Source organism: Leucoraja erinacea, chromosome 23 (genome assembly GCF_028641065.1).
Source record: "Leucoraja erinacea ecotype New England chromosome 23, Leri_hhj_1, whole genome shotgun sequence".
NCBI classification, from domain to species: Eukaryota; Metazoa; Chordata; class Chondrichthyes; order Rajiformes; family Rajidae; genus Leucoraja; species Leucoraja erinaceus.
This window is the reverse complement of record NC_073399.1, coordinates 9886246-9908189: the sequence shown is the minus strand read 5'-3', so window position 1 is coordinate 9908189 and position 21944 is coordinate 9886246. Positions and strand designations below refer to the sequence as shown.

Below are 21944 nucleotides of genomic sequence, written 5' to 3'. Positions count from 1 at the left end.
TCCGATAGGAACGAGTAACGAAAAAATTGTTCGTAGCTTTACGCATTTAGTGTCCGCAATCGGGTCAGGAATTGGAGCATTTAGAATCTGGTCCGTAATTCTCACTGTGAAATCCAGATTCCTTGACACCCAGCCTCTCTCTTAAGGGTTGTATTAGAGTGGGAAGACGATGAACCAATTCTGGGTGAGGTACTTTGGGAAGGATGCGAAACACTTGGGTTTGGGGCAGAGAAGGTGACCAGGGGTGAAAGGCCACACACTGGGGGCTTTGTCACTGTTGATGTAGAGGAGCTAGGGTCAGGGCCAGGAAGGTCGTATCCATGGTCCGAGGAGACAGATTTAAGTTATTGATTCCGAGATGAGGGAGGAAACCGGAGCACCCGGAGGAAGCCCACCTGGTCACAGGGAGAGCGTGCAAACTCCACACAGACGGCATCCGAGGCCAGGATCGAACCAGGGAGCCTGGCGCCGTGAGGCAGCAACTCCACCACTGTGCATCCCTCGATAGGAATATGAGATGGGGGTGGGGGGGGAGACTATGTATAATATAAACTGATCGGAGGTCGTGTGGATCAGGGTCAAAGTGCGTGGTATGTTGATCGAGAGGCCAATGCTTGAGGAATGGTCGCCATGGTGATGGAAGCCAAGATAGAATCGCGAAGCCACGCTGGAGATTGCAGACACCATCACCAGAAGATATGAGACGGTAAAGGTGTCCTTCAAGGGCAACCAGACCAGAAGACAGAGAAGGCAGGAGAATGGGGTTAGGATGGAGAGATAGATCAACAACGAATGAATGGCGGAGTAGACTTGGTGGGCCGAATGGCCAAAATTGTGCTCCTCCCACTTGTGACCTAGTGACATTAAACGTTGTGGAGTTTTGACAAGCAGCGCCTATTCCACAGGGACGGAGGCAGATCCTTTTCATTTAAGAATAAGGTAGTAAGGCATTTAGAATAGAGACGAGGAAACACTTTTTCTCACAGAGAGTCGTGAGTCTGTGGAATTCTCTGCTTCAGATGGCGGTGGAGGCCGGTTCTCTGGATACATTCAAGAGAGAGCTAGATAGGGCTCTTAAAGATAACAGAGTCAGGGGATATGGGGAGAAGGCATGAACTGATTGTGGATGATCAGTCATGATCACATTGAATGGCGGTGCTGGCTCGAAGGGCCGAATGGCCTACTCCTGCACCTATTGTCTATTGTCTATTGAAGGTCTCCAGTGAGGTAGATAGATAGACACAGGATGCTGGAGTAATTTTACGGGACAGGCGGCATCTCAGGATGGGTGACGTTTAGGGTCGAAATTCTTCTTCACTCAGAGGAGAGGGAGACATAGAGATATGAAAGGATAAGGTGTGAAGACGAGAGATCAAAGGGGATGACGAGTGGATCAATGTTAGCTGAGGGGAAGGTGACAACGAGGCATACAATCAGTAAAAGGCAATAAATCAATCAGGAAGATGTAGATAGGAGGTCAGGACCGCTCTCTAGCTGGTGAGGGGATGTTTTAATGGCAGGGTAATAGCTTGGATTCTAGTCCTGGCTGCTAATTCTAGTTTGCCATTGTTTCACCTGGTGCCAAAGGGTTTGGAAATATCGTTGCAAAAATGCAAATGTGGCACAGTGACAATGGTCCACCCTCAGTCCTGCCTTTATAAAACAAAAACAGATGCACGGATTGAGTTGAGGGAGCAAGGATCTTGAGGATGGAAGAGAGAAACTGAGTCTAACGACGCGATGACAAGCCTGTGTCGTGTTTCTCTTCCCCTCTCCCCGTCCCCGCCCAGATGCCTGGTTCCTTCGTCAGTGTGAAGCCTTCAGGTCTAGGCCAGGTCCCGAACTTGGAGTAAGAAGCCATCGGGCCGCCATCTACAATGTGGGAGGCTCCGCAGGGGGGAATTAGCCGAGCCACAGGGAGAGGTTGCAGGGAGTTTGATTCAGGGAGAGGGGGGAGGTTGGAGGTGGGGAGGGGAGGGTGGGGAGTATAGGGTGGGGTGGGGAGTGGAGAGGAGAGGGGAGAGGGAGTGGCGGGGGGACTATAGGGAGTGGAGGGTGGGAGTATAGGGAGGGGGAGAGGAGTTGAGAGGGGGAGGGGAGTGGAGGGTGGGGACTATAGGGAGGCGGTGGGGGAGTGTGCGGGGGGTGGGGAGTAGAGTGGGGAGTGGGGAGGGGAGTTGGGTGGAGTGTGGGGCGTATAGGGAGGGGGAGGGAATGGAGAAGGGATGGTGGGGAGTATAGGGAGGGGAGGGGAGTATAGGGAGGGGAGGGGAGGGGTGGGGGAGGGGAGGGGAGTGGATAGGGAGGGAGAAGGGATGGTGGGGAGTATAGGGGGAGGAGGTGGGGGTGGGGAGTATAGGGAGGGGAGGTCTTTAGGAGGATGGCTTGCAATGGCAAACAAAATGGAGACATGGGTGGGTGGGGGGTGCCCGCAGATGTTTCTTGTGTTGCTAATGGGCAAGGCCAATGCCAAATAGTTAGCAGAACGCAAGGTTGCAGATAAAAGGAGCAACAGAAAGTGAGAATGAAGGAAGGCAAACAGAAGGCAAAAAATGTGGAGCGACAATGATCAGCCACAGAACCCTCAGCGGGTTACAAGCCTTTCCCAACATCTCTCCTCCTTACCACTTTCTCTCTCGTGCCTAATATCAGCTCCTGCAGCCGAACACCAGGACATCATCTTCCCAGACTGTTTCTCATCTCATCACCTCTGTCCATCTCCCCTCCAACCTTATCATTCCACAGCCCCGCACTGCCCACATCTGTCTGGAGAAGGGTCCTGACCCAAAACGTCACCTATCTCTTCATACCTGTCTCACACCTGCTGTTCTTATCTCTGGCCTTTGGTCCAAACATCGGCCTGTCAACACCCCCCCCCCCCCCCCCCCCCCCCCCCCCCCCCCCCCCCCTCACCTGTGTCGAACTATTTATTACCTGCCATGCTTTGTTCTGCCTCTCCCCTCTTCCAGCTTTCTTCTCCCCCCTGTACAATCAGCCTGAAGACGGGTCTCGACCCGAAATGTCACCTATCCATGTTCTCCCTTTGTTTTCCATAGACAACACCAGATGCCTTGGTCCTTTGGAGAACAAATGTGGGGACAATCACCATCAAGGCTGCAAAAAGCAAGGTCAGAATCTGGCAACAGTGAGCTGAACTCTTTGCAATCCATCTTAACCCTTGCATTCTGTGTTTTAGAGATTGCATTAGAGTTTCGGCGTGAAACAGGGACTTCGGCCCGTCGAGGCTGTGCCGGCCAACAATCTCCCGCACACCAGTTCTATCCTGCACGCTCGGGACAACTTACAGAAGCCAATAAACCGACCAGTCTTTGGAGTGTGAGAGGAAGCCGGAGCACCTGGAGAAAACCCACGCGGTCCCAGGGAGAACACACAGACAGCGCCCGTAGCCAGGATAGAACCTGTTGAGTTTGGGTCATTGATCTCTGTAATCTTGTCCGGCTCGCTGGGGCTCTGCTCTCGACTAGTTTAGCTTCTTGAGCCTCCCTTGAATTTGATCATCGGTGGCAGTTCCCTCAGCTGCCTCCTCCCCCCCCACACACAAGCCCTGCCATTCCTTCTCTGAATCTCTTCACCACACTCCCCTCATCTACAACCCTCTGTGTATCCTACTTCGTAGACTCTCATTTCCAGTATCTCTCTCCCTCTCTTTGTCATCTCTTCCAATATCACCTCGCATGGATCAGAGAAACAAGGTAACAATCCTGGGAATTATTTTTTCATGTTCCAATCATTTAAATGACCAGATCAGTAACCCAGAATCTTAGACCTGCAATCCGGATGCGAGTTCATATCCCACCATAACACCTGCGGAATTGCAATTAAAAATCATAGAACATATAGGTAAGTAAGTAAGTAAGTTTATTGGCCAAGTATTCACATACAAGGAATTTGCCTTGGTGCTCCGCCCACAAGTAGCAATGTGACATAAAGTGACAGTTACGAATGACTCAGAAAACACTAAACATTAATAATAATAAAACATTATTGATAAAACACCATTGATCAAACATGTGAACCAACAAAATACCAGATCAAAGGGAGGCTACAGATTTTTGGCTGTTGAGTAGAGCAACATCTTGTGGATAAAAACAGTTTTTATGTCTGGCTGTGGCAGCTTTGACAATCCGGAGTCGCCTTCCAGAGGGAAGTGATTCAAAGAGTTTGTGGCCAGGGTGAGAGGGGTCAGAGATGATCTTGCCCGCTCGCTTCCTGGTCCTTGCAGTGTACAGTTCATCAATGGAGGGAATAACACACAACCGTAAAGCAGAGGACCAGCCCTTGAGGCCATGCCAAACGTGATGTCACGTTAAACTAATCACCTCTGATCCATATACACCCATTCCTTTCAAATCCATGGAATATAAACAGTAATTCCATGATTTGGAACATAAACAAAACATGTTTTAGTAATGATGACCACAAAACTATTGAGGTATTGTAAGCAAACTTTTGGTTCATTAGTATCAATAGACAATAGACAATAGGTGCAGGAGTAGGCCATTCGGTCCTTCGAGCCAACACCACCATTCACAATCTGTACCCCGTTCCTGCCTTCTCTCCGTACATATCCCTTGACTCCGCTATCTTTAAGAGGGAGAAATCTGCCATCCTTACCAAGTTATATAAAACATAGAACAGTACAGCACAAGAACAGGCCCTTCAGTCCACAGCATCTGTGGCAAACATGATGCCTAGACCAACTCTTATCTGCCGGCACGTGATCCATAACCCCTCCATTCCCTGCACTTCCCTGTGTTTATATTTATTAGTTTAGTTTAGAGATACCCCGTGGAAACAGGCCCTTCGGCCCACTGAGTCTGCGCCGATCACCTATCCCCGCACACCAACATTAACCTACACACACTAGGAACAATTTACAATTTTACCAAAGCCAATCAGCCCCCAAACCTGTACGTCTGTGGGGTGTGGGAAGAAACCGGTGTACGCGGAGAAAATCACAGGGAGAAGGTGCAAACTCCCCACAGACAGCACCCGTGGTCAGGATCGAACCCGGGTCTCTGGAGCTGCAAGGCGGCAACTCTACCGCTGCGCCACCGTGCCACCCCATGATCTAGTCACGTTTCAGGATCCGGGGCTCCTGGCAACGCCAGCATTCATCAAGTGGGGGTGATTTTTTTTTTTTGTTTTTGTTTATTTTATTAGAAGTTAATACAGCACAAAACAGTACAGTGGAACCTAATTTTAGGTGCCAACTATGTAATACCGTAATCCATTCTATGTACAACCTCTAGTTTTATGTTATAAGAAGGAAGTAGGCAGGACAAGAAAGAGAAAACAATAGAAAGGGGAAAAAGTGGAAAAATAGATGGTAGAGAGGAGAAAAACGTGAAGTGTGTATATAAAAAATAAAAAAAGGAAGAGAGAAAGTGGAAAGTAGAAATAGAAGAGAAGGCCCCTTAAAAGAGAATTTTTCAAATCTGTATTCGGAGATGTAGATCTATCCGCGTCATGAACTGAAATCAGCAATCCTTACGGCACCGCTGCATCACATGATTCCAAAAAGTCGATGAAAGGAGACCAACTCCTTAAGAATTGGTCATATTTATCTATTAGTCGGAGTCTCATTTCTTCAAGGCGTGCTATGTCCATCATATTCCTAATCCACATTTTAACAGTTGGTGTGGTTGTATTTTTCCAAAATTTAAGTATCAATTTCTTTCCAATTAGGATCTTTATTTAAATTGGTGTTTTGGATCGGCGCGGACTCGGTGGGCCGAAGGGCCGAAGGGCCTGTTTCTGCGCCGTATCTCCAAACTAAACTAATATTAAAAAAACATCTTGTTGTCGCACTTTCTCATGAACGCTCCTTTCTTCCTGCATGTCACACACTTCCCTGCCACGTGTGTTTTGATCTGGCAGCCACCAACATGGCTGTCATCAGCTCTCTCCAGTGTAAACCAGCAGCAATTTACAGAAAATTACAGATGCAAATGGAGTTAGGGACACGAGTACCTCCTAAGGTCATAAGTGATAGTAGAATTAGGCCATTCGGCCCATCAAGTCTACTCCCCCATTCAATCATGGCTGACCTATCTCTCCCTCCTAACCCCATTCTCCTGCCTTCTCCCCATAGCCCCCATAACCTGAGGTCTTGATAGCAAAATATTGTCCTTCGATATTTAGATTCAATCTGAGATTTAGAAGGGAACCTGTCATTTGAATCTGATCAGCTCATGGCATGTAGATGCCTAGTCCTTTAGTCAGAGGGTGGTGAATCTGTGGGATTCAGTGCCACAGGCGGCTGTGGAGGCCAAGTCAATGTGTATTTTTAAGTTGGAGCTTGACAGATTCATGAGGTTATGGGATAGAAGGCAGGAGAATGGGGTTGAGAGGGTAAGATAGATCAGCCATGATTGAATGGCGGAATAGACTTGATGGGCCGGATGGCCTAATTCTGCTCCTGGAACTTACGAACTTATGAAAAGAAGAACACAGGCAGGAACTCAAGTAGGTGGGATGAGTAAATTATATCATCATTCTCTCTATAATAGCATGGTCGAATTTCCCTTTCATAAGTTAAAGAGCATGAGATGGAGTCAATTGTTCCATATAATCTATTCAAGCTGTGCATAGAGTGGAAGATTTATATTAGTTTACGCAATGGTCTGCAGAAAGAGATCCAACAGACAGCAATCTCCTAATGACCATCTATTCCTCTGTGTGCAACTAAATGGGAATAATATTTATTTTTACTTTCCGTATCTACTGTCTAAATTGCTACTCATTTATAAAAAGACCTGGCAGTGTAAGGGAACTAGCAATTGCTACACATCTTACCACATTATTTATAAGTGATCTGTCATGACGTTGCGTGCCCGTAACGTTGTTGGCAGAAACCAAGGGAATTCATCAGTACCGGAAGGTTTCAGCTTGGGCCACAACAATTAATATCCATGACATTCTTCCCACCAAAGGCCAGGTCATATACCTTCGAGCCAGCACCGCCATTCAATGTGATCACGGCTGATCATCCACAATCAGTACCCCGTTCCTGCCTTCTCTCCATATCCCTCAATTCCTCTATCCCTAAGAGCTCTCTCCAGCTCTCTCTTGAAAGCATCCAGAGAACCTGCCTCCACCGCCCTCCGAGGCAGAAAATTCCACACACTCACAACACTCTGTGTGAAAATGTTTTTCCTCATCTCCATTCCAAATAGCTTACCACTTATTCTTAAACTGTGGCCCCTGGTTCTGACTCCCCCAACATCGGGAATATGTATCCTGCCTCTAGCGTGTCCAAACCCTTAATAATCTTATATGTCTCAATAAGATAGCCTCTCATCCTTCTAAATTCCAGAGTGTACAAGCCCAGCCACTCCAGTCTATCAACATATGACAGTCCCGCCATCCCGGGAAGTAACCTCGTGAACCTACGCTGTACTCCCTCAATTCCTCTCATGATTTTATACACCTCTAGAAGATCACCCCTCATCCTCTTGCGCGATTCAGGGAATAGAGTCCCAACCTGCCCAACCTCTCCCTATAGCTCGGACCCCACCGAGTCCTGGCAACATCCTTGTAAAAGTCGACTATAATGATTCTGACGAATAGAATATCGACATACAACAAGTCTGGCGAGCCAGCCACAAGAGCACAACCTCACAAGCCCGTCTCATTTTTAAACAACCAAGGACCTGTGGCTCGTGTGCAAGCTAGTCATTACTGGGGAGCGATTCATGACGTCGTGCAACAAAAACATCTCATTAACCAGGCCAAGAGGAGACAGTCTCACACACACAAAATTAAATGATTGCTCCATGCCACTGTTGAACGGGCTCTGGTGGAAGGCCTGGTCTTGCACAACATGGTTGCTGTACCTCCCTAATGCCCCACAGGCTCCTGTGGCCAAGCTGCACCCGACCCGTGGTTGAGTGGAGATCCAGATTGGCCCTCGTCAGCCCTGACCACCGGTGCCGTCTGTACGGAGTCGGTACCATCTCCCCGTGACCACATGGATTTTCTCCAGTTTCCTCCCACATTCCAAAGACGTGCAGGTTTGTCGGTCAAGACATAAAAAGCTGGAGTAGCTCCGCATGATAGGAGGCAGCATTTCTGCAGAGAAGGAATAGATGATGTTTTGGGTCTAGACCATTTCTTCAGACCCGAAACATCGCCCATTCCTTCTTCAGACCTGACCTGACCCAACCCAAAGCGTCACCCATTCCTTCCATCCAGAGATCCTGCCTATCCCGCTGAGCTACTCCAGCATTTTGTGTCCTAGGTAAAAACCATCATCTACAGTTCCTTCCTACACGGGTTTGTAGGTTAATTGGTCACCCTGTGAGCTATTTCAGCTTGAGACCATATCAGGACACAATTGGACATTCGGAGAAAGGGTGTTCAGGTTCGTTTATCCGTGATTTAATTCCTGATCTGATACTACTGACTCTAGTTTAGTTTAGATTATTATTCTCATGTGTCACATTGTCTGGTGAAGGGGAGAAAGACTTAATAAGAATCTGAGGGTGGTGGGTGTATGGAACGAGCTGCCAGAGGAGGTAGTTGAGGCAGCGACTATTGCAACGTTTAAGAAACAGTTAGACAGGTAGACGGATAGGACAGGTTTAGAGGGATATGGGCCAACGCAGGCAGGTGGGGCTAGTATAGATGGGACATGTTGGCCGGTGTGGGCATGTTGGGCTGAAGGGCCTGTTTCCATGATGTAAGACTCCATAACTCTATCCCTTTGAACTCTGGTGAAGAGCACTGGATTTTTATCTGGTGCCCTCAATTAATTCCTCATCTTGACTTAAAAAAGACCTGCTTGCTGCTTGCATGGGACCTGAATGTTCGCAAATTATCTCCCCTGTTTCTCAAGAATGATCCCTCAGAGTTACATCATCGGCCACAGAGATACGGAGACAGGCTTGGGCAGTGAGAGGCAGTATTTCCATTCTTTCCGATTGCTTGGTTAATAACATCAGCTGTATGAACTTCAGAACTGCTGTCTGAGCCTTGCGGCACTTACACAACTCGGCCTCCAACATCTGCCCTGCCTAATTTGCACACATTAGATAGGTGATTGTCCAGTCTGGCCTGTTTAATACTTCACTCAGATCAATCCACTAGGATATTGAGTATTGAGCATAGACGTTGGGAGGTCATGTTGTTGTTTATAAGTTCATGTCATTTAGTCATCGTGCCTACTTGGGTTTTAGAGATACAGCGTGGAAACAGGCCCTTCGACCCATCGGGATCCGTGCTGACCAGCGATCCCCGCACATTAACACAATCCTACACTCATTATGACAATTTTTACCTTTACCAAGCCAATTAGCCTGCAAACCTGTACCGTCTTTGAAGTGTGGGATGAAACCGAAGATCTCTGAGAAAACCCACGCAGGTCACTGGGAGAACGTACAAACTCCGTGCTGACGGACAGCGCCCGTGGTCAGGATCGATGCCGGGTCTCTGGCGCTACATTTGCTATAAGGCAGCAAATCTACCGCTGCGCCACCGTGACCACATGTGTTCTTTTTCTCATGAGTTCATAATTGCTAGGAACAGAGTTTGGCCATTCGGCCCATCAAGTCAACTACGCCATTCAATCGTGGCTGATCTATCTTTCCCTCTTAACACCATTCTCCTGCCTTCTTCCCATCTATCTATCTATCTCTGCCGTAAAACATACCCATGGACTTGGTCTCCAGCGCCTTCTGTTATATAAGATGTCGGTAGTGCCACATTTGTATCGTGTATAGTGGACAGTTCTAGTGGTGAAGTTGGAAAGGGTGCAGAGAAGATTTACCAGGATGTTGCCAGGACTTAAGGGCCTGAGCTATAGGGAGGGGTCTCTTCCTCATCCTCATTACACACAGTCATCCAAACCAGACCAGTGCAGCTATAGCAATGTAATGTGTAGGAAGGAACTGCAGATGTTGGTTTAAACTGAAGATAGACACAAAAAGCTGGAGTAACGCCGTGGGACAGGCAGCATCCCTGGAGAGAAGGAATGAAAGAAGTCCAAAGATGGGTCTCGACCCGAAACGTCACCCATTTCTTCTCTCCAGAGATGCTGCCTGTCCTGCTGAGTTAAGGGCCTGTCCCACTTAGGCGATTTTTTAGGCGACTGCCGGCGACTAGGCTGTTGCCACACGGTCGGTCACATGGTGTCGCCTGTATGGTCGTGAGTCGTCTCCCCTGTCGCCCAAAGAGTCGTCGCGTTTGTCTGCTCGCCGCTGGATTTTGAAATGTTCATAGGTGACCGTGGGCTTGTCTGCTCCTGACGTAGGTGCTGTCGTAGGTTGTCGCCAGTGCTGACTTCGGTGAATTCCATTGTCGGCAGTCGCCTAAAAAATTGCCTAAGTGGGACAGGCCCATTAGTCCAGTCGCTGGTTTTTCGGCGGCCCGCTACAGCTACGACAGTCGCCGACAGTCACGTAAAAAATCCCCTGGTGGGTCAGTCGCTTTACTCCAGCTTTTTGTGTCTATCTTATAGCAATGTAATGTTGTTCTAAGCCAGCCGCCAGCAAACGTGCTTGCTCACAATATGCGCCACAACAGGTAAAATTCTATCTAAATTATTACAGATTCAATTTTCAGATTCAATTTTAATTGTCATTGTCAGTGTACAGTACAGAGACAACGAAATGCATTGAGGTTTGTGTGACTGAGGGCTCATCACAGAAGGACTTTCAGGGCAGGTTAACGTCATTGAGCTGTCAAAGATTATTAGCAAACGGTAAAAGGGGCAAACAGAGCATAGAAACATAGGAAATAGGTGCAGGAGTAGGCCATTCGGCCCTTCGTGCCATTCAATATGATCATGGCTGATCATCCAGAATCAGCACTCCATTCCCCCCGTATCCCTTGACAACCACATCCACTCCTCCATATCTCCATCATCACACACACACACACACACACACGCACGCACACACACACACACACACACACACACACACACACACACACACACACACACACACACACACACACACACACACACACACACACACACACACACACACACACACACACACACACACACACACACACACACACACACACACACTCCTCCATCCGCCCATTCATCCCTCCATACCTCCATCTCCACACTCACTCCATCATATCTCCACTCCCACACACATCATTATATCGCCAGCCCCGCACACTCCTCCATATCTCCAAGGATAAGACGCAGAAAGCTGGAGTAACTCGGCAGGTCAGGCAGCATCTCTGGAGAAAAGAAATAGGTGACGTTTCGGGTCGGAACCATTCTTCAGCCCAACACACTCACACCTCCAGCCCCACACTCACTCCCCCACATTTCCATCTTCCACACGTTCTTCATTACCTACGTTCCCTCCTTGGTATACACATTCCTGAATTCACCCCATGGTATATCAATCCCGATTACACCTACTCCTGCACACAGGCTGGGGTGTGTGCACCCACCTGCACTCCTGTGGTCTATGGCTTCACAAATTTGAATACTAACATTGTCAATCATCATCCACGTCAGATTATTTCCACCAAGGAGGTTAATTCATGGCAAAGCAACGTTGGTTTCACCTTCCATGCCAATCTTCAAGTTCAAGTTCAAGTTCAAGCGAGTTTATTGCATGTGTCACTGATAGGACAATGAAGGCATTCATAGTACATAGTAGGCATTGACTACAATACAGATCAGTGTGCCCGTATACCATTATATAAATATACACACACATGGTATATGGACACACTGATCTGTTTTGTAGTCAATGCCTACTATGTTCTGTTGTGCTGAAGCAAGGCAAGAATTTCATTGTCCTATCAGGGACACATGACAAGAAACTCACTTGAATTTGAATCTTTGCCATCTCTGCCCAAGTGCACCGTGAAGGTTCTGCTGGGAAGTCGTTCCTCTTACCTTAAACCCAATGTCCCCTTTCTTGCAACAGAGGCAGGCGAGCATGAGGAAGATGAAAGTGAAGAGTCCAGAGAAGGACACAGCGACCACGGCCAGGGAGGAGGACCACGTTAGTTCACTGATGGGTGTTCCATCTGGAAACAAACACAGATAGCTGTCTTCAGTCTCCTTTTCAAACTATTCAACAGTTTAGTTTAGTTTACAGATACATCCATTAAATCCACATCCTTATTCTTGACATAGATCACCATTTAATGCCCTTTATGGAAATCTCTCTCAATTAATCGCTCCGGAGTTGAAAGCAATCCTTCACCCGACCTGTCAGAGAAGTTCCGCTCAATGCTATTGAGCGAGTGCAGCGTAGGTTTACACGGTTAATTCCCGGGATGGCGGGATATCATATGCTGAGAGAATGGAGCGGCTGGGCTTGTACACTCTGGAGTTTAGAAGGATGAGAGGTAATCTTATTGAAACATCTAAGATTATTAAGGATTTGGACACGCTAGAGGCAGGAAACATGTTCCCGATGTTGGGAGAGTCCAGAACCAGGTGCCACAGTTTAAGAATAAGGGGTATGCCATTTAGAACAGAGATGAGGAAAAACTTTTTTCACACAGAGTGTTGTGAGTCTGTGGAATTCTTTGCCTCAGAGGGCGGTGGAGGCCGGTTCTCTGGATGCTTTCAAGAGAGATCTAGATAGGGCTCTTAAAGATAGCGGAGTCAGGGGATATGGTGAGAAGGCAGGAACGGGGTACTGATTGGGGATGATCAGCCATGATCACATTGAATGACGGTGCTGGCTCGAAGGGCCGATTGGCCTACTCCTGCACCTATTGTCTATTGTCTAATTTGCATCCCATTATACGAAACAACCTCTCTTAAACCCTTGTAAATGCAGCATCACGAACTGACTGGAACCATATTATAAATGCCACACATGTACGCCCTTCCTGACAACCTTTCCATTAAAAATAGCTACTCCCATAACGAGAGTTTCCAGTAGATCTTTGACCCACTGTCCATCCCTCAATGGAACTGCAGTGCCACCAATGGCCAGGAGGGCGCCATTACAACAGGACAAGTTGACATTGCGTTTTGCAAATGAAAATAAAGTGTGAAGCTCAAAGCAAATAGAGTCACACATCATGGAAACAGGCCCTTTGGCCCAACCATGCCTTAATTGGTACACGTAACAATAAAAGACCTTAGAAACCTTTGAACTCGTCCATGCCGACCATCCGAGTTAATCCCATTTACCTGCATTTGGCCCTCATCCCTCAAAACCTATCACCATCAATGTACTTCCTTCCCTCCGGAGATGCTGCCTGTCCCGCTGAGTTACTCCGGCATTTTGGATCTATCTTCAGTGTAAGTCAGCATCTGCAGCTCTTTCCTACACTATCCATGTACCGGTCCAAATGCTGTTATAGTATCTGCCTCAACCACCGCCTCAGTGTGGCACGATGGTACAGCGATGGGCGGCATGGTGGCGCAGCGGTAGAGTTGCTGCCTTACAGCGCGTACAGCGTCAGAGATGGGGGGGTTCGATCCCGACTACGTGCGCTGTCTGTACGGAGTTTGTACGTTCTCCCCGTGACCGCGTGGGTTTTCTCCGACATCTTCGGCTTCCTCCCACTCTCCAAAGACGTACATGTTTGTAGGTTAATTGGGTTGGGTTTTTTTATACTTGGTATAAGTGTAAATTCTCCCTCGTGTGTGTAGGGTATGGTTAATGTGCGAGGATCGCGGGTCGGCGCGGACTCGGTGGGTCGAAGGGCCTGCTTCCGTTCTGTATCTCTAAACTAAACTCTGCCAGCTTGTTACATACATCCACCAAAAACAAAATGGCTTACAGTGAGAGGGACAAGGAACCTGAGAGGCTGCCTCTCAGGTTCCTGGCCCCTCTCACTGTAAGCCCCTTTGTTTTTGATCCCCCCACCCTGGGTAAAAAACTGCGCATTTACCCTATCTATACCCCTTATAGTTGCATACACGTCCTTAAGATCACTCCTCAGCCTCCCGTGCTCCAAGGAATAATGTCCTAAAATCTGCATTATAATCCATAAGAGCAGTGGAATAGCAAAGTGGTTAACATTCAGAATCAGCGTCTGGGGGAATATAAATGTTATTAAGTAGCTTGTTTGACCATGAAACCTCCAAATTATTGTAAAATCCCATCAGCATCACCAGTGTCCTACAGGAAAGAAATGCTCCCTTATTCAGTGTGGTCAATGTTCCAGTTGAACACCACCCTGCAAGCTATTGTCACCATTAGAGTTTTAACAACACAGGGCGGTCATGGTGGCGCTGCCTTACAGCGAATGCAGCCCCGGAGATACGGGTTTGACGCCCCATTACGGTGCTGTCTGTACGGAGTTTGTACGTTCTCCCCTTTACCTGCGTGGGATTTCTTTGGTTTCCTCCCACACTCCAAAGGCGTACAGGTATGTAGGTAAATTGACTTGGCGTAAAGTGTAAAACTGTTCCTTGTGTGTTGGGTAGAGTTTGTGTGCGGGGATCGCTGGGCGGCGCGGACTCGGTGGGCTGAAGGGCCTGTTTGCGTGCTGTATCTCTAAAAAAACTGGCAAAATAGTGTGCGTAAATTCTGTACATATTACCGCACACTGATTGCACACTGATTGCACGCTCATTGCACACTACTTCACAGATGAAGTACGCTGTAATATATCATTGACACATTTGTACCTACAACAATAAGAAACCAGGAGCAATGCAGACATTGTACTTTTGAAGTGAAAATAATATTTTTTAAACCAGAGATAGATAGATTCTTGATTAGTACGGGAGTCAGGGCTTATGGGGAGAAGGCAGGAGAATGGGGTTAGGAGGGAGAGATAGATCAGCCAAGATTGAATGGCGGAGTAGACTTGATGGGCCGAATGGCCTAATTCTGTTCCTATCACTTGTGAACTTATGAAAGCTACGGGTTACAGTATGTCTGTACAGAGTTTGTACATTCTCCCCGTGACCGCGTGGGTTTTCTCCAGGTGCTCAGGTTTCCTCACACATTCCAAAAACGTACAGGTGTGTAGGATAATCAGCTTCGGTAGAAATGTTGTGCAGGATAATGCTAGAGTAAGTGGGGGGGTCGCTGGTCAGCACGGACGCAGTGGGCCGAAGAGCCTGTTTCCTCGTTGTATCTCTAAACTAAACAAAAAACTAATTAATAGTCTTCAGCTTCCAAGCTTCTCCTCACTGTCTCTGCCTCTTCCTTTCTTCTTCCCACCCCCACATCAGTCTGAGGAAGGGTCTCGACCCAAAATGTCAACTTTTCCTTCGCTCCATAGATGCTGCCTCACCCGCTGAGTTTCTCCAGCCTTTTTATCAAGCTTCTTCTCAATGTTAGTACAGTTCAATTTAACCTATTTGCAGATGACTCAAAGCTGAATGGCAGTGTGAACTGCGAAGAGGATGCTAGGAGGTTGCAGGGTGACTTGGGCAGGTGTGTGAGGGGGCAGATGCATGATAGATGCAGTATAACGTAGATAAATGTGAGTTTATCCACTTTGGTGGCAAGAACAAGGAGGCAGATTATTATCTCAATGGTGTCAGATTAGGAAAAAGGGAAGTGCAACGAGACCTGGGTGTTGTTGTACACCAGTCATTGAACTCACGATTTAAGTATAGGAGTAAAGAGGTCCTTCTGCAGTTGTACAGGGCCCTGGTGAGACCACATCTGGGGTATTGTGTGCGGTTTTGGTCTCCTAATTTGAGGAAGAACATCCTTGCTATTGAGACAGTGCAGCGTAGGTTTACCAGGTTAATCCCCAGGATGGCGGGATTGTCATATGAGGAAAGATTGGAAAGACTGGGCTTGTATTCACTGGAACTTAGAAGGATGAGAGGATCTTATGGAAGCGTATACAATTATAAAAGGAGTGGACAAGCTAAATGCAGGAAAAATGTTCCCAATGTTGCAGGAGTCTAGAACCAGGGGCCACAGTCTAAAAATAAAGGGGAGGCCATTTAGAACGGAGATGAGGAAATACGTTTTCACACAGAAAGTTGTGTCATGGAATTCTCTGCCCCAGAGGGGAGGCCATTTAAAACGGAGATGAGAAAAAGCTTTTTCACCCAGAGATTTGTGAATTTGTGGAATTCTCTGCCACAGAAGGCAGTAGAGGCCAGTTCACTGGATGAATTTAAAAGAGAGCTCTAGCGGCCAGTGGAATCAAGGGATATGGGGAGAAGGCAGGCACGGGTTACTGATTGTGGATGATCAGACATGATCACAATGAATGGCTGTGCAGGCTCGAAGGGCCAAATGGCCTCCTCCTGCACCTATTGTCTATGACTCTATAACCATTCATGAAAGTCTGACGAAATGTGAAAATTATTATGTTCTGGCACCGAATCACTCCCGCTAGACGGGAGCTGATACCTCTGCTGTCTCACAAGTTTCATTCTGGCAATGATTTTCTTGTTGTGTTTGATCAGCTTCCAGTGAATGTGTAAAATAACGGACTGCTTCTGTCGGTGCAGAATGAACTAATAATACACTGCTCGTCATTTCTCCGAATGTAATTTTTCGTGACCTACTTACTGCGACCACGTGGGAACTTCACAACAAAAAGTGTTTGAGATTGCAATCTGTCTTGCAAGTGAGATTAAGGAGTCCCATTCAGCCCCGGAGCCTATGGCATGCCACGGTTAGATGGGGGAGGTGGAGGTTGCGTTTGATCTGCCATCACCAGACTTACTCTTGCAACGTCCTTTCGTTTATTTTTGCTCCACTTCCCCTGAGGCATGGGGGGAGCCTTCAATGATTCTTTGTGCATCTATCCAAGGGCTTTTTTTTTAATAAGCCTCTTCGTATAAATCTCATGTTCGCCGATGGCAAGGCCGGGACTTATTGCCCATTCTTAATTGTCCTTGAATCAAGCGAGGAACTTTGCTGTGGGTATGGAGTCACATGTGGACCAGACTACAATTGATACAAATACATCTATAGATGCTCCTGAACACATCATCAGTGATGTAACCCGGGGTCATTGGGTGTTTCGGGTCTTTCAACATCAGACACCCTCGCCCTGGCGACCCAGCCGTGGTTGATCGGACCACGACTTGTGTTCAGGTGGCATTCGTTCCTCCTCATGGACCTTCTCTCCTGATCCAGAGCCATCTCGAGACCTTCTCCGCTGCCTCTGTGGTGTTCTTGATGGCCCTTCTCCTCGCCCTCCGGTTGTGTCCATCTTCAGTTTCAACCAGCACCTGCAGTTCCTTCCGACACAGTGGCTCAGATTCCGCCTCTCAACCCAATGGTAGGAACATTGAATTCTCCAATTTCTGATAATTAACCTACAAACAACCTACAAATACTTTTCCCCTTTCTCCCCCCCCCCCCCCCCCCCCCCCCCCCCCCCCCCCCCCCCCTTCCCTGTGGCCCACCTAGACGTGCACCCATGTCTACCTGTCCCCTTCCACCTGTATTTCATCCCCAGGATTCACATTTCATCACATTTTTAGTTCTGACTGGTTTAGAGATACAGTGTGGAAACGGCCCTTTAGCCCACCAGCGATCACCTCGTACACTCGCCCTAGCCCACACACTGGGGACAATTTACACAACCCAATTAACCTGCGAACCTACACATTTTTAGAATGTGAGGCGGAAACCGGAGCACCTGGAGAAAAACCCACGCAGTCACAGCGAGAACGTGCAAACTCCGCACCGACATCGGCCGAGGTCAGAATTGAACCCTGGCACTATGAGGCTGCAGATCTCTCCTTATCTCTCACTTTTTGTCTTTTCACCTACAGTATCACCTTCGTTCACCCATCTGCCCCCTGAACCTCCCTCCCCTGCAACCCCCTTACACTGCAACCCCCAACCCTCACCCCCACCCCCGTCTCTCTTCCAGCTTTTCCCTCGTTACTCCAATCAGTCTGAAGAAGGTTCCTGACCCGAAACGTCGCCTAGCGATGTTCTCCAGAGATGCTGCCTGACCCACCGAGTTACTCCAGCACTTTGTGCCCTTTCACACCTCCTCGTCTCTCTATATCTGACAACCTCGTCTCCTTTTCACCTCTAGCCTTTGTCACTCGCTCCACCTGAATGCTAACCAAACCCCCCTCCCATTACCTGCATCCACCTATGTTTGACCTGTGCAGGAAGGAACTGCAGATGCTGGTTTACACCGAATACAGACACAAAAGGCTGGAGTCGCTCAGTGGGTCAGGCAGCATCTCTGGAGAAAAGGAATAGGTGAAGGGTCTCGACCTGAAACGCCACCGATTCATTTTCTCCAGAGATACTGCCTGACCCGCTGAGTTACTCCAGCTTTTTGTGTCTATCCACCTAATACTAGTGAAGCTTCCTCACCTATCTTCCCCCAGCATTCTCCCCCCCCCCCCCCCCCCCCCCCCCCAACCACTCCATCAGTCTAAAGAAGAGTCTGGACCCTAAACGTCGTCTGTCCATTTCCTCTACGGATGCTGCCTGACCCGCTGAGTTCTTTGATATTTGACACACCACCACGCTGCCTGGTGTGTTGATGTTGCATCCCATGGGTTTCGAGTTATAAGTGGCACAGTAATCAATGCAACGGGAACTGCAGAAATAAATCAATTGCTCTGACACTGAAATATGACAATATATAGCAAACAGGAGACACATCAAGCCATCCTGTTCTCGAGGTGAGTTATCCTTTGACATCGTACATTATAAATCATTTAATAGTCTGTCAACACTGCAGCCGGCTGGAAAGACTTCAGCTTAGTTTAGAGATACAGCACGGAAACAGGCCCTTCGGCCCATCGGGTCCGTGCCGATCACCAGCAAACACTAGTTCTATCCCACTCCCTGGGGACAATTTTTGCAGAAACCAGTTAACCCACAAATCCGCACGTCTTTGTAGTGTGGGAAGAATCCGGAGCCTATTCCTTCTCTCCATAGATGCTGCCTGACCCGCTGAGTAACTCCAGCCTTTTGTGTCTCTCTTTGGCATTGACCAACATCTGCAGTTCTTTGTTTCTACATCGTAATGTTGGCCCTGGAATGTTCACTTATCCTCCGCAGATGCTGCCTGACTGGCTGAGTTCCTCCAGCACTTTGTGATTTTTTTTTAACGTTAAGGATTAAGACAAGCAGGATTGTACTGCTCACTTACAGGAATTTTCTGATCAAAGGCTCAGAATTAAAATGCATTTATTCTAGCCTGACTTCTAATCCACTTTAATTGTTACAGAAATATTCATGAGGGAAGGCACAAATCCAACTAGTCTTTGAAATTTCATATTCATTAGGTGCCGTACAAACAGGACTGTTTGCTTATCTGCAGATTTGGATAAAGAGTTAATACGTTCAGATTCTCCAGGTAACTATGCTGTGCTTTGAATATATAGAGATGGATTTCAGAATGGATTTTTGTGGCTTTTCATCTCTTTAGAGCATGCCGATTTTCTAAACATGGCAGTGTGCCCATCTCTTGCTTCAGCTGGGGCTGAAGGGCAGGAGCCAATGGCAACAGTTTCAAGCTGTGCCAGGAAGTACCGCAGACGCTGAAAATCTGAGGTAAAAACCAGAGTAAGCTGGTCGTGGAGAAAGATTCGGAGTCAACCTTTCGTCTGCAACAAACAATGTGCTGGAGGAAAACTGTGGCAGCGGTAGAGACCCGGGTTCTATCCTGACTGCGGGTGCTGTCTGTACTGAGTTTGCACGTTCTCTCTGTAACAGCGTGGGTTTTCTCTGGGTGCTCCGGTTATCCCCCCACGGTAAAATTGTACATTGTCCCTAGTCTGCAGGATAATGCTAGTCTACGGGGTGATCGCTGGTCGGCGCGGACGCGGTGGGCCGAAGGGCCTGTTTCCACGCTGTATCTGACTGCTATCGAGGGGATGGTCGGGTCGGAGCGTCGCGTCCGGCCCCCGCCTCACCCGTCCCGACGTAGTGCAGCTCATGGAGTGCAGCAGCAGCCCCTCGCCCGTGGCCCCGTCGGTCGGCAGCCCGGCCAGCTGTCCGACCTTCGGACCGTCGCTTCCCGCCGACACCACCACCACCACCCCTCCTTCTCATGGCCGATCATCGGTTCATGAGTTGAATGGGGGGTGCCAGACTTAGTGCGCGGCCCGGGACCAAAACTCCTCAGCTGGCCCGTTTACGATTACAATCGACTAATCCACAGTGTACAGACGCACGATAAAGGGGATAATGTGAATAATGTTTACTGGGTCTTGACCTGAAACGTCACCTATCCATGTGTTCCCGGGGTGTTGCCTGACCCGCTGAGTTACTCCAGCACTGAGCCCGTCCCATTGGCCTGTGTTTGGTCCACATCACACTAAACCCCCCATCCATGCACCAATCCAAATATATTTTAAATGTTGCCACTACCACCTCCTCTGGCAGCTCGTTCCATGCACACACCACCCTCTGTGTGTAGAATGGGTCCCCTTTAAATGTTTCCCTAATCAACTTAAGACCATGGGGTCTGAAGAAGGGTTTCGGCCCGAAACGTTGCCTATTTCCTTCGCTCCATAGATGCTGCTGCACCCGCTGAGTTTCTCCAGCTTTTTTGTGTACCTTAAGACCATGCCCTCTAATTTTAGATTCCGCTACCCTGTCAAAAGGTCTGTGACTATCCATCTTATTGACGCCCCTCGTGATTTTATAAACCTCTGTACGGTCTTACAAAGAGCAAAGCCGATTGTGTGAAACATCACCGTTTCAGGAAAACGACACCAATCCCATTATTAACTCATCAGATTTGGTCCCCTGTAAATTCCTAACGCAGTGTACACATTTCTTACCGCGTTATTGTCTAATGCTGCTTTCTTTCCTAACTGCGACACCGTTGCTATTGGCAACAAGCTCACACCGAGTCATGTGCCGCCTTCATTCCCGAGACTTATGTGTGCAGTTAGTAACAGGCCCTCTCTCATCCAAAAGACAAGCACTAGAGATGATTAAGACACGAGACACTGCGTGCAAAATGGTATAAGGGCAGCTGGTAGTCAAGAACTGACAGACAGTTAGACACAAAAAGCTGGAGTAACTCAGTGGGGCAGGCAGCATCTCTGGAGAGAAGGAACGGGTGACGTTTCGGGTCGAGACCCTTCTTCAGACTCACATAATACCGCAGACTGTGAGAAAGGGTTGGTGTGAGTTATCACCATTTTGCACTTCCAAAATAATCTAACATTTGTCAAAATTCACAGTTTAAGAATAAGGGGTCGGCCATTTAGGACTGAGATGAGGAAAAACTTCTTCACCCAGAGAGTTGTGAATCTGTGGAATTCTCTTCCACAGAAGGCAGTGGAGGCCAATTCGCTGGATGTTTTCAAGAGAGTTAGACTTAGCTCTTAGGCCTGAGGGAATTACGGGATGATGGTGAAAAAGCAGGAACGGGGTACAGATTTTAGATGATTAGCCATGATCATATTGAATGGCGGTGCTGGCTCGAAGGACTGAATGGCCTACTCCTGTACCTGTTTTTCTATGTTTTTTTAAGGGTTATTTTTAACCGCTATTCTAAAAAAGGATAAAGATCTTTCGATTTTAGTGGTACAGTGCAGAAACAGGCCCTTCAGCCCACCGAGGCCATGCCGACCAGCGATCACCCAGGTACGCTAACACTATCCTGCACACTAGAGAAAGCTTACAGCAACCAATAAACCGACAAACCCGCACGTCTTTGGAGTGTGGGAGGAAACCGGAGCACCCGGGGAAAACCCACACGTTCACAGAGAGAACGCACAGACTCCATACAAACAGCACCCGTAGTCAGGATCGAACCAAGGTCTCTTGTGCTGTAAGGCAGCAACTCTACCGCTGCTCCACCATGCCACCCTCTGTCTATTTAATGTTCTCAGAAAGAATCAGTGCTATAAAGCATGTTAAGTGTAATTACAGTTATACTGCAGGCCTGTTCAATATTTTGGAAGACATAGTGTAGTAATATTGTGGTTACAACTGGCCATGTTTCCCTTTAATTGATCTCTCCCATTTGACCACTTGCATTTGACTGCTTCACACTGCTAATAAGTTCCAAATCAACTGGGTTAACTGCATATTACCGCAGAAGCTGGATGT

The 21944-nt window shown here is 47.9% G+C and overlaps 1 protein-coding gene across 2 annotated transcripts in view; it reads right to left on the bottom strand.

Moving 5' to 3' along the window:
* Positions 1-21944, bottom strand: part of aatkb (apoptosis-associated tyrosine kinase b) — a 158508-nt gene that overhangs the window by 47170 nt on the left and 89394 nt on the right. For both annotated transcript variants that reach the window (XM_055653829.1, XM_055653830.1), the window contains exon 3: positions 11894-12027. In XM_055653829.1, coding sequence (XP_055509804.1) covers positions 11894-12027 — 134 coding nt within the window. The remainder of the gene's footprint in view (positions 1-11893; positions 12028-21944) is intronic.